Source organism: Vigna unguiculata, chromosome 3 (assembly GCF_004118075.2).
Source record: "Vigna unguiculata cultivar IT97K-499-35 chromosome 3, ASM411807v1, whole genome shotgun sequence".
In the NCBI taxonomy this organism is placed as follows: domain Eukaryota; kingdom Viridiplantae; phylum Streptophyta; class Magnoliopsida; order Fabales; family Fabaceae; genus Vigna; species Vigna unguiculata.
In genome coordinates, this window is record NC_040281.1 from 11515546 (window position 1) to 11527494 (window position 11949).

The 11949-nt window shown below is 34.7% G+C and overlaps 2 protein-coding genes across 4 annotated transcripts; both read right to left on the reverse strand.

Annotated features, from left to right (window-relative positions):
• Positions 1 to 1262: 1262 nt before the first annotated feature.
• Positions 1263 to 5003, reverse strand: LOC114178085 (heat shock 70 kDa protein, mitochondrial-like). Its single transcript, XM_028063783.1, has 6 exons — positions 4802 to 5003; positions 4065 to 4129; positions 3882 to 3960; positions 3235 to 3801; positions 2525 to 3145; positions 1263 to 2279 (listed from the first exon to the last, which is right to left on the reverse strand). Exons 1-6 carry the CDS (start codon positions 4877 to 4879, stop codon positions 1653 to 1655), a joined length of 2037 nt encoding a protein of 678 aa, XP_027919584.1. The 5' UTR covers positions 4880 to 5003; the 3' UTR covers positions 1263 to 1652.
• Positions 5004 to 6712: 1709 nt separating this feature from the next.
• Positions 6713 to 9899, reverse strand: LOC114176606. Of its 3 annotated transcripts, none has more exons than XM_028061690.1 (8): positions 9582 to 9899; positions 9289 to 9390; positions 9010 to 9181; positions 8749 to 8922; positions 8049 to 8183; positions 7696 to 7778; positions 7346 to 7439; positions 6713 to 7250 (listed from the first exon to the last, which is right to left on the reverse strand). In XM_028061690.1, exons 1-8 carry the CDS (start codon positions 9848 to 9850, stop codon positions 7161 to 7163), a joined length of 1119 nt encoding a protein of 372 aa, XP_027917491.1. In that variant the 5' UTR covers positions 9851 to 9899; the 3' UTR covers positions 6713 to 7160. The 3 variants fall into 3 exon arrangements, with proteins under 3 accessions (XP_027917491.1, XP_027917490.1, XP_027917492.1); XM_028061689.1 differs by having other exon boundaries at positions 8749 to 8928; positions 9582 to 9898; XM_028061691.1 differs by lacking the exon at positions 6713 to 7250 and having other exon boundaries at positions 7691 to 7778; positions 8749 to 8928.
• Positions 9900 to 11949: the final 2050 nt, after the last annotated feature.

Genomic DNA, 11949 nt, shown 5'->3' on the forward strand with positions numbered 1-11949 from the left:
ATCAATATAAAAAACTAAATACAAGGATCAGTCCTCCAAAAATGAGTATTGTCTCCAATGTATCACAATATATCAAGTTTCTTATCATAGACTCTTAACTATAATCAATAAATCATATGTTTATTTTGGGTCAAACGAAATTTCTTAAAAAAAAAGAATATGTGCACAATAAAATGAAAAAAAAATGAATAAGAGTTTTATCAAAATAAATTAATTATTGTCACAACATGGAACCAAGTCCCATTTGTGCTAAATGATTCTTAAAATTCTCTTTAATGATGTCTTTAGTCAAAAAATTGACAATCATCAACTGAGTGCTTACGTGTTCAATAACCACCTAACACGTTTTCTTATTGCTAGATATTTACTATCAATATGCTTACTTTAAAATCGAGTTATCTTATTCTTAGTCATAAATACCACGACAGAATTATCATAATATAACTATAAACATTGAACTATTATTCTTAGCTAATAGAAACATGCATTAACTATAAAAAGTGTAATAATATAACTATAAACATCGACCAATTATTCTTAGCCAATAGAAACCTGCATTAACTATAAAAAGTGTAATTTGTAATTTAACGGTAAACACCATCACATCCTTTACAAAAATTAACAACTCTCCAATTTCAATCAAGTAAAATCATATTTAATTATAAATTGAGTTAAAAATAAATTAATTTAATCTAGCTCATTTTTTATAATCTAAAAACTCAATCCATAAAGATTAATAAACTTAAAAATATTTTATTCTTCCTTTTCTTTTTATATATAACTTTTGTATTACCATAATTAAAATCAATTAACTCAACTCATTTTTTATAACAATATAATTAAATAATTTGTCTATTTCTATTAGTCATAATTTGACAACTTACCTAATTTAATATTTAAACTATTCAAATATTATTGAATAATATTTTAATATTTTAAAAAATAAATTTATTAATATACAAAATTAAATATAGTAAATGATTATAATAAAAAAATAATAAAAAATAATAAATGATTGATATTGAAAATTATATACTAATTCACTTTTAAATCAATTCGAAATTGTTTAATCTACAAATTAAGTGTATTAATTTAATTTTATCATTATTTAAAAAAACTGTATTTTTTCCAACCCGACTCGAGTTGGTTTACAAGTTCAAAATCATTCTGACATTTCTGTATAGTTGGACGGTTTTTAAGGTGCCTTAGGGTGACATCCTTCATAATGGCTGAAAGAAGTCTAGCATTTTGAACGAGTAAAGAAACCACAACTATTCAAGATTTCAGATTGGGATTCTAATCAACCTTTGGTTTTCAAAGTCTACAGCTGCCGCTGCTACACTAAATCAAGGTACCATGAAAACGGAATAAATAAAGTGTGCCGAGGGCGTTAGCAGTTTTACATGTGAATGCAAATCTCCAATCTAAGAGCAAACACTAGCAATAGAAAATCACAGTTGTGAACTAATTAATTTTATGCAAAAAATTCGATATCGTTATTCAAGCAGCCGTGTTCGGACTCCAAAAGTGCTACAAATCAAGAGCCTTCTAGAAAAAAATGGCTTTCAACATTAGATACAAAGTAACCTTGTATTCATGCAATTATGTGATGATTAATGGGAAGAAACAAAAGCAACCACGCTTTAAATATCTCACTTCTTGACTTCTTCGTACTCCGCCTCGGGAGCCTGGTCACCACCCTGTGAACCTCCGGTGGAGGAGGAACCACCACTGGAACCACCTGACATGTGCTGTCCAATCTTGGAGACAGCTTTGTTCGCTGCATCAAGCTTTGCCTTAATTTCATCGGCATTTTCCCCTGCCATTGCCGTTCTCAAATCTGATACTGCATCTTCAATCTCTTTGGCCACTTCACTTGGAATCTTCTCTCTATATTCACCTAAACTCTTCTCAATGCTGTAGATGGTTGTATCTGCACTGTTTCTAATGTCAATGAGAGCCTTCCTTTCTTGGTCCTTCTGAGCATGCAACTCTGCTTCCTTGACCATCTTATCGATCTCATCTTCTGAGAGTCCTCCAGATGATCGGATGGTGATTTGCTGTTCTTTCCCAGTGGATTTGTCTTTGGCAGAGACGGTAACAATCCCGTTGGCGTCAATGTCAAATGTGACTTCAATCTGAGGCATACCTCTTGGGGCTGGAGGAATGCCAACAAGCTCAAATTCTCCGAGCGATTTGTTGTCTGAAGCCATTTCTCGCTCACCTTGTAGAACTTTGATACCAACCTGAGTCTGATTGTCAGCTGCTGTTGAAAACACCTAAAACAATAATCGCATACGTCATAAGTAGACAAATCAAATAGCAACAAAATCAAATAGCTCAACATCTAAAATTACTAAATTGGGTAAAATAAGTTTAGTATTTAAGCTCTTTAATTTGCAAATCTTTACTTAAGCCCTTTAATTACGCATATAATTGCCTGATTTCAATGTTAAATACGAAAGACTGACCAAGGGGACTGGAAAGTAGAAAACAGTAGTCTAAGACAATGTTTAAGGATTACCTGGCTTTTTTTCGTCGGAATTGTGGTGTTACGGTTGATCAACCTGGTAAATATACCACCCAAAGTCTCAATACCCAGAGAAAGTGGAGTCACATCGAGGAGTAATAGTTCTTTAACATCTCCGCGTAAGATACCACCTTGAATAGCCGCTCCCATGGCAACTGCCTCATCAGGATTCACTCCTTTGCTAGGACTCTTTCCAAAGATATTTGAAACCACCTCCTGGACTTTAGGCACACGGGTCATCCCTCCAACAAGAAGAACCTCATCAACATCCTTGATAGATACGTTAGCATCCTTCAAGCAGCTCTTACACGGTGCCTTTGTCCTTTCAATCAAGTGGTTTACTAAAGCCTCAAACTTAGATCTAGTCAGTGTGATATTCAAATGCTTTGCACCAGATGCATCGGCAGTGATGAAAGGAAGATTGATTTCTGTTTGAGATGTTGAAGAAAGTTCTATTTTTGCTTTCTCAGCAGCTTCCCGAAGCCTCTGCAAGGCAAGCCTGTCCTTTGAAAGGTCAATACTCTCAGATTTTTTGAATTCGTTCACTAGAAAGTCCAATAAAGCATTATCAAAATCCTCTCCTCCCAAGAAGGTGTCACCATTTGTTGCTTTCACCTGGACACAAAAAATGTTATCAATAAGAATTTTCTAAAATTGTTCCTAATGGCAGGTTAAGAAAGGCACAGAATAACAAGTTTTAATACCTCAAAAACACCATTAGAAATCTCTAAGATGGACACATCAAAAGTTCCACCTCCAAGATCAAAAACTGCAATGAGACCCTCCTTGTTGTTCATCCCATATGAAAGTGCAGCAGCAGTGGGCTCGTTGATGATTCTCTGGACATCAAGACCAGCAATTCTTCCAGCATCTTTTGTTGCCTGCCTTTGGGCATCATTGAAGTAAGCTGGTACAGTAATTACAGCTTTTGAAACTGACTTCCCAAGATATGATTCAGCAGTTTCCTTCATCTTGGTGAGAACAAAAGCACCAATTTGGCTGGGAGAGTACTGCTGACCATTGGCTTCAACCCAAGCATCTCCATTGGGTGCCTTAACAATCTTGAATGGTACCATCTTCATCTCCTTCTGAGTTTGAGGATCATCAAACCGCCTACCAATCATTCGCTTGGTTCCAAAAAGAGTGTTTGTAGGGTTAGTCACAGCCTGACGCTTGGCAGGTGTACCAACAAGAAGCTCCCCTTTCTGGTTAAAGGCAACCACTGATGGTGTTGTTCGAGCTCCTTCAGAATTCTCAATGACTTTAGGATTCTGAAAATGTCATAACTGTTAGCTCGCACAGGCATTACCACTGAAAACATGTCAAAACAAATTAAGAGAGAAAACCTTACCTTTCCCTCCATAACAGCAACACATGAATTGGTAGTACCCAGATCAATTCCAATGACATCATTACCAGCAGGCTTTGAACTGCGGTGAGGATGAAGTTTTAAAATGAATAAAGTCGAGACATGTACAATATCTGTCTCTATATATAAGTATGAAAACTAAAAAAACAGAACGACAAACTGCACCTGAATGGTCGATACAAACTAGCCCACTTGTGACCTACATACGATGTCTTCGTGCCACTCGTCAACTGTGCACAAACATACGACAGAAATTAAAATTACCTTCTGAATAATGTTCACCATGTGTATCATTAACACAAGTCCAACCATCATTATTCTACAAATGACGACATAATATCAACTATCGTTCATAAGTTTACTGTGTAGGTTTTAAATATACAAGCAGTTCTAAATTTGTCAATTATGGTTTAAAAAAATATAGATACAACAACGCAACAGCATCCATAAGGGATAAAGCAACAATGAAGTCAGTACCACAGAAAAACACAGAAAATCTAGCAAAATTTCGAGCCAATACATAAGGCAACAATATCAAAGTAAAATCTGCTTCTAGCTTCTATAAAAATGGAATATCACGCAAGTCGGGTTCTCAAAACCTTTACAAAACCGTTAATTTCCAAGATCTAGCAATACGTAACATAGAAGAGTTAAATTTTCATCTTTTATTTCACACAAGCAGAATATAAGGAAGCTCGTCTGAAAGATCTTAAGAATCAATCAGTAAAAAATATAAACAAGACCTAGAGTTTCTAAGCAGCTAAGTGAAGAATAAAATAAGCCAGAGACTGAGTTGCTACATTTGTAACACAATTCAGCATACATCACAGAAAAATGAGAAGTGAAATTAATCGCGTAGAAAGAGTGAACTTGGAGATGCTAAAAAGGCAGCCGCGATGTACCGATCGAAAGGCGGAAATAGAGGAAGTGGGAAAGTCTCGGCGGCGGAGAGAACGGAGCAAGGCGGTGGCGGCGGCCATGGCAAATTAGAAAGAAAGAAACAAGGGATGAGGAATTGGGGGTTAGAGAGGGGAGGGTTTGGCTTTAAATTAGGGTTTAGGGTTTTGTGCTGACGAAAGTAGTGTGGTCATAACGAGAGGTGGAAATGGGGGCATCGTATACGTATATACATTTCGTGTACTTCAAGATATACAAAAGTGATTTTTTTTTTTACATGTATACATATTTTTTTTTACATGTGAATATAAATTTAGGGAATTAACCCAACACGTATTTGTAATACATTTTCTCGATTTTTAATTATTTATTACGGTCTATTACTTAATATTTATAAAATGATGAGTAAGTTCATTTCTTAATTTAATAAATTTCAAATACAAATAGATAACCATGTTGCTTGTATTTCTTAAATTTCGTTAAATGTCGTGAAATTACTTTTTATAATTTTAATTTTAATATGAAAAAACCTAGTCTGAAGTAAAATAATACTGAAATATATAAACAATTTCTTCATAAGAGTTTAATAATAAAATTAGAATAGATTTCATTTCATTAACTTGAAAGCTTCTTATCTAAAAACTATTATTAAAATAATTAAATTCTATTTAGAAAAATAGTGTAATCTAAAAACCTTTTAATTAACTTTATATGGTATATTTCATTTCATTACATTTGCTAATAAATTATAAATGTTATGCAGTCAAAATTCTTTTTATTAATTGAATCTGGCAGATAGATTTTTTTTTGTTGTAATTATTGGAATTTATTTTTGGTTTAAAAAATATTAAAGTGGTGCCAATGCTTTGTATATGGGTTGGATTCATGTCTCATTGGTGTTGAATCGTCTTAGTAAATCTATCGATAGATCTAATAAGTGGTATCAGAGTCGATGGTTAAAACCGGTTCAGACGAGTGCAATATGGTCCTTGTATCGAAAGTCTTCCTGCCAAAGGTTTCAGGTAAGCATGTCCCGTTAAGAAGAACAATGGTACAAAAGATACAGTAAAAGAGTACTCGTGTTGGTAAAGCTTTCGCTGGAGGGAGAGTGTACCAATGTGGTAGAAGAGACTCACCCTTGAACGAGAAATTGTTAAAAATCCAAATGTGAGTCTAAGTCACCGATTGAGTAAAAAATGAGAAAGTTGAGCATTATATAAGGATAAATACCCATAAACTTATTATCTTAAGGTTTTGGGTTGAAAGTAATATAAATGGTTTATTGCACCCTAAAAGAAATTTTTGTTGTGTTTTATATGCATAAGCTAAGATAGTGAATATACTAAGATGGGTTGAAACAAAACGTTCTATCAAATAATAACCTTTAGAACGAAGACCTTAATAGGATATATAATTTTCACTCTCACTCAGTAATAGAAACATATTCAACCATATTAAACTTTTGTTTTCAAAGTTTTGGTATTGCAGATAAAGCCAGTTCGTGAATGAAAAATTATTCTGGTTCCCTCTGTGACAAACCCAACATTACAAGGGAAGGTTCTGAGCAATGAGTATTTCTTCCTGCACCCCATTAATTTTCTGAATTATACAATCCAGACGTGAAAAATTACTTTGAAATTGTGTAACCAAAGAAACATTACTTTTCTTAAAAAAAAAAACTTAGATCGTACAGTCTGAAAGTCATTATTATGTAATCCAAAAGCTAAATGACTTTCAAATTATGAAGTCTAAACTATTTTTTTCATAACCCTCTTCAATTTTTAGAAATAATTTTTCACTTCCAAATTACACAATCCAACGAAGTTATTTTTAACCTTCAAAAAGTCAAAAACAGAAAACTTTTTACATGGAAGAAGTTATGGCGGTCCAGTAAGAAGCTGCTGCCCAAATATGGCTAAAGAGGGAAAATGATAAAATTTGCAATATTAATCAGAAACTTCAGCTAAATGCTGTGAAGTTGATATCTGGTGGTCGAAGAAACAATGCCAGCAGCAGTATTGGAATCTCAGACTAACAAGAAATTGTCAGGAATTTTTCTTTCTAATTGGCTGAACTTGAATATCATCATCTACAGTTTTTGTCCTAGAATAGAATGCTTCCATGCTCTACATTCTTTTCTCTCAGTCTCGCCATATGCAGCAACAATGTCAGAAAAGTCTATGAACCTGTTCTGATACCATTTGGAGAATGCAAGTGCCATTACCTCACCATTTTCTTCATGAATAAATCCCCTTAATCAAATGATTATCTTTGCATGCAATTTCAGGAACAGAAAGCTTGTATACACTGTCACAAGTGTTACAAAAGATTAAGCCAACATTTGAAATTCAAACCCATGAATGATCAAGATGAATTCCCTGTAATCCATTGGTTGTACTCATCCATCCTTATCATGAAGGAGCTGGAACTTGGGGAACCACCTCCGCCATACGCCTTCAGGTTCCAAGAGTAGAAAACTCGTTAATGTATGACAAAGTGTTTAACTATAAAAAGGTAAGACAGAAATGTGTGAAACAAAGAAGACACACCTTTGCAACCTCAGAGGTATCAGTGGCAGTATCAGTGCTACGCAAACACATTTTGAGATTATTCCTTTGCATGAATATCACAGCCCCTATTGGCCTGTCAATGATGAATAAAACCTAATTGATAAGATTATATAATTCCAATGTTTTTTGGAATTTTTACTTAACCACTTGTACATATAATTACTATTTGAATCCCCATGCTAAGAAAATATTTCAATAGTTAGAGTGACGCCTTAAACTAAACTTTTCTTTCTCTCAGAAAACCACATGGAAGATCATTCTACTACAAGATAATAACATAAAATTAAACATAGATTTGATAAACCTTTCTCTTCAATAAATTACCTCACCTAAGACCACTAGCAGCACTTTTTACACTAAGAAGCTTGCCAATTTCATCACTTAAGTTGGAATTCTCATCTGCCCGAACTCCCTACACAGCAATCATGGCAACAAAACCTGATTATAAATCTCAGCTGCCAAACTGGGGTGGGGGTTACCACATCAAATGTTGCCATTATAATCAATTAATTGGAAAGTACTAGTTATAAATTGAGCATTAAAAAGAAAAGAGACAAAGTTCACCGCACAAATTTGACTTTCATTCATAATTAACTAAGTTTAAAACAACAGAAACTTAAAGAAATAAAAATTTTGGCATTTTAGTAACAGAAACTAAGATGATCGTATACCGAAATATTACCAGGCACTCTCCATAAAATCCTCTACCCAGTCGAACCCTGAACACCTTTTCCAGCAATTTGCTTGCAGCATTTTGACGAGCTGAACGATATGAATATCCTTTAGCAATTAAATCTTCAGCACTTAATTCCAGCAACTGCAATGAGGATTTTTCCAAAGAACAGAACAAATTCAGCAAAGGCAGGATAACTAAAGAGAAATTGACAATAACTTACACGAAGAATGGTAAAGATTCTTTTACTTTTTGAAATATTACACAACAAGGCTTATAAAGCAAGGAAGCAACATAGTAGATGGTGCTACGACACCTGATATCAGTGTATGGCACTGTAACAAGTGTAATAGAAAATTCTGAATTTGTATTAGTCATATCAAGCTCACTTGAGACAATCAATTAACTTATCAAAATGTATTTTTCCATTTCCAAGGTTGACAGAAAACATGGAAATGCATGTTTGACAATCTGTATCATACAGAATAATAGTTGTAAAATTGCTATGGAAGAGATCCATTTTAATTAGCCTGGTCAAGCTATTTGACATGGCCTAAGTAAACTATATACTCTTTAGGAATAAGAATATACTATGGATTGATACACTTGTTTCTTAATCCATTTAATCTGAGTTAAACTCTAAATTTTCCATCAACAGTAACAAGAAGAAGAAAACGCAGAAACCATCTTAAAAGAAGAACAATCATGCCTGCTTATACATGTATGGATTAGAAATGCAGCTAAACCTGGACCGCCATTCACTCAGTCCAATATTAAACATCCTAATGTCAGGCAAGCTCCATCGGCGAAGATCTCCATCCTCAATATAATTAAGAATCAGCTCTACTCGGCCTTTGTCTTTTGAGTCCACCAAACATGGAGCCTGGTCCTAAAGGAAATTCAGGCATCTTTCAAATTTTCAGTCATGGTTGCAGAGATTCTGGAAACTAAAGCACATACAAGAACTTACATTTTTACTTCCATCAGGAATATTAACATCCAAATGTTTGCCAGCAAAGTACTCATAAACAGCCCTAGAGCTACTCTTCTCAAGGTTTACATTAATCATAATATTCTCAGGGAAAAAATTGGCAGGTGGAATATGTCTAAAAACTGATTTCCGATGATCAAACCCAATAATCCTAGATAGATAAAAAACAATTAAATTAATACGCAATAAAAACAAGAGAAACTACACAGAATCTTTACAATACTAGCATTAAAACAATACCAAGGGAAATTAACCTACTTGCATTTTGATTTACGGGAAAGGTCGAAGAGGAACTCCTTTGGAGGAATAAAGTCAAGTAGATAACATGTCTCAAGGCCATTAGTGCACAAATCTTCAACCCTGTTGTCACAAAGATGGAAGTTCATGAATGGATCATTCAAAAACCAAAACTTTGCAGCACCCCATCTCATGGTTTCAAGCTCGAAGTGATGTAAAGCACAGAAAGTAGAACTTCAACTGCTCCACAACAGGAAACTCAAAACCCCATTACAAAAAGAAAGGAAATTTATGGAGTGGAAGAAGAAAGGAACCTGAAAGCCAGAGGGGGAACCGCAGAGAAGGGCAATACGAGGAATGGGAGATTGTGGCGAGTGTGGAATAGGTGAGCAAAGAGGGCGGAGAATGCCCCAGAAAAGGAAGGGTAATTGTAGAGAACTATGTTGGGAACTCTGTCTTCTGAAGCTTTAGCTATGGCTTCCAACGCTGCGTCTGAACGCAGGCTCCTACTGCCTCTCCCACCCAACCCAGTAACAGAGAAAAGGAAGCTCCTCCTTCCCCCATTTCCAAACCACCATTTCATCTGAATGGTTCTTTTAGTTTCTCCTTTGAATCGTTGGAAGTTTTAACACCGTGTTTTGTTTCCTAGAGAAATTAAGGGGATTAAATTTTTTACACTGTAGCACACTGAACCTATATTATCATAGAGCATAATCAAGGTTAAATGTTTCTCGAATTTTCTATCTGGATGTTTTTTAAATTAGTCATTAAAATTTGTAAATAAATAGAATTTTTCTAAAAGTAACTTTTTATATTTTACATTTCTCATTCCTTTCGGACATCTGTTCTTACGTATAATCATCAAAAGAAAATTTAATCTTTAAATATATATGCAGTATTATATTTTAATAATAACACATAGACTACTTTATTTTATTTAATTTTACCTGATATGTTATTCAGTTGGTTTCTAACATTTTTTAAAACACTATGAGAAGAGATTGTTTGATATAATATTTGTTAATAAAATTTACAGTTTAGCATGGATTATCACAAAAACTTGGCAGGTCAATTAATATTTTCTGTCTCTTAACCTACACATTACCTTCATCTAACAATTATCTTTCCGGTTTCCAATTTTTTTTTCAAGGAAATGACATTTTAACGACCCATGTGTCTTACAACTTTTTACGACCTTCCGTGGCATGCTACATGGATTTTTTTTTTTTTGATTTTGCAAAAGTATTTTAAACTTTTTTTGCTTTTGTGAGAAATCAATCGGTAACGTGGGTACTCTGGCAAACAATGATACTAAACAAACGAGGGGCTTCTCCCTGCATCTCCAATAATCTTTCCAATAATCTTTCTTGTATTTTCAAAACCAAATTTTTTTTAATATTTGTCTATGGTAAAAATTAAGAGTTACTATCTCTTTTACCGCATTTGCACCCAAAACCATACACCCTCATCTTGCACCCCCAAAACGCACCCCAATAAAGCACTAAGAATCAGATTTCATGCACCCCCAGAAGAACCTTTGACCTAGGTGTTGTGCTGCGCGTCTCTTCTCCCACGCTCTTCTCCCACACCGCCTCCACACACTCTTCATCCCTCTTCTCCCACATTTTGTTCTTCTCCCATTCTCCCACAGAGCTTCTGCAGGCTCCTTTTCTCCTTTTTCCTTTCTTTCGTGCAACTCCGCAGACCCCATCTTTTGCTCTTCTCCGTTTTGTTTTTTTTTCACCGAAACGGATTGTGAAATCCGTTTCGCAGAAAGCTGAAACGGAATACAGAATCCGTTTCCTTTTTTTTTCACTGCAACAGATTCCGTCTCGAAGGAGGTTGAAACGAAACCTAGAATCCGTTTTGGTGTTTTTTTGCTTTTTCACCGAAACGAATGAGGTATTGGGTGTGAGAGAGATTGAGGGTAAGGGAGCCATCTGCGGCACACGAGATTTCAAAACCAGGGCTCCCACAATAAGGTTGTTGCGTTATGTAAAAGGGAAAACTTATAGATTGGTGGTTGTTGGGGCAGGTTTTAGGTGCACATGCAGTGAATTTAGGGTCGACTTGAGAGGAAGTGATTTGGGCAAGGAGGTAGAAGATGATGTAGGAATTGGTGATGCGAAAATAGAGGGGTTTCAGGATAAAAAATTGGGTGTTTGGGTTCATCATCTTTGAAGGGTTATTTTTTGTTTGTAGGTGAGGATGAAGGAAATATGAACAGGGAGGAAAAGGAGTGTACATTCTCTTCCCGTTAACTTTTAATTAATAATCTCAACAAATGATATTTCTTCATTGATTAGAAACGGTGCCTTCCAACAGGCAAGTCGTACAAGTTGACAAGATTATTCTGAAACAACGGTGTTTTTAGCTATTCAAAATTGGTTGTGACATATAATATTCAGGTTGGGAGCATCTTTGGTTTCAAAAAAAGGAAATTTTTTTTTGTGAAACGGATTACAGAATCCGTTTCACATTTTTATGAAACAGAATTCGTATTCCGTTTCACAAATATTTCAAATTTTTCGTGAAACGGAATACGAATTCTGTTTCAGAAAAATGTGAAACGGAATTCATATTCCGTTTCACAAATATTTCAAATTTTAATGAATGCACAGTAATGAGATAATGAGACGGAGAAAAAACAGGAGAAGAAATAGTATGAATGGGGTGCAAAAG

Excerpts from the sequence above, each read along its gene's own strand:
- LOC114178085 (XM_028063783.1), bottom strand. The coding sequence starts at position 4,879 with ATGGCCGCCGCCACCGCCTTGCTCCGTTCTCTCCGCCGCCGAGACTTT. Across the intron at positions 3,802-3,881 it reads TTGCTGTTATGGAGGGAAAG|AATCCTAAAGTCATTGAGAA; the intron begins GTAAGGTTTTCT and ends TGACATTTTCAG. Across the intron at positions 3,146-3,234 it reads TTTCTAATGGTGTTTTTGAG|GTGAAAGCAACAAATGGTGA; the intron begins GTATTAAAACTT and ends TTTTGTGTCCAG.
- LOC114176606 (XM_028061689.1), bottom strand. The coding sequence starts at position 9,850 with ATGAAATGGTGGTTTGGAAATGGGGGAAGGAGGAGCTTCCTTTTCTCT. Across the intron at positions 8,184-8,748 it reads ATCCATACATGTATAAGCAG|TTGCTGGAATTAAGTGCTGA; the intron begins GCATGATTGTTC and ends TCCTCATTGCAG. Across the intron at positions 7,251-7,345 it reads ATACCTCTGAGGTTGCAAAG|GCGTATGGCGGAGGTGGTTC; the intron begins GTGTGTCTTCTT and ends TGGAACCTGAAG.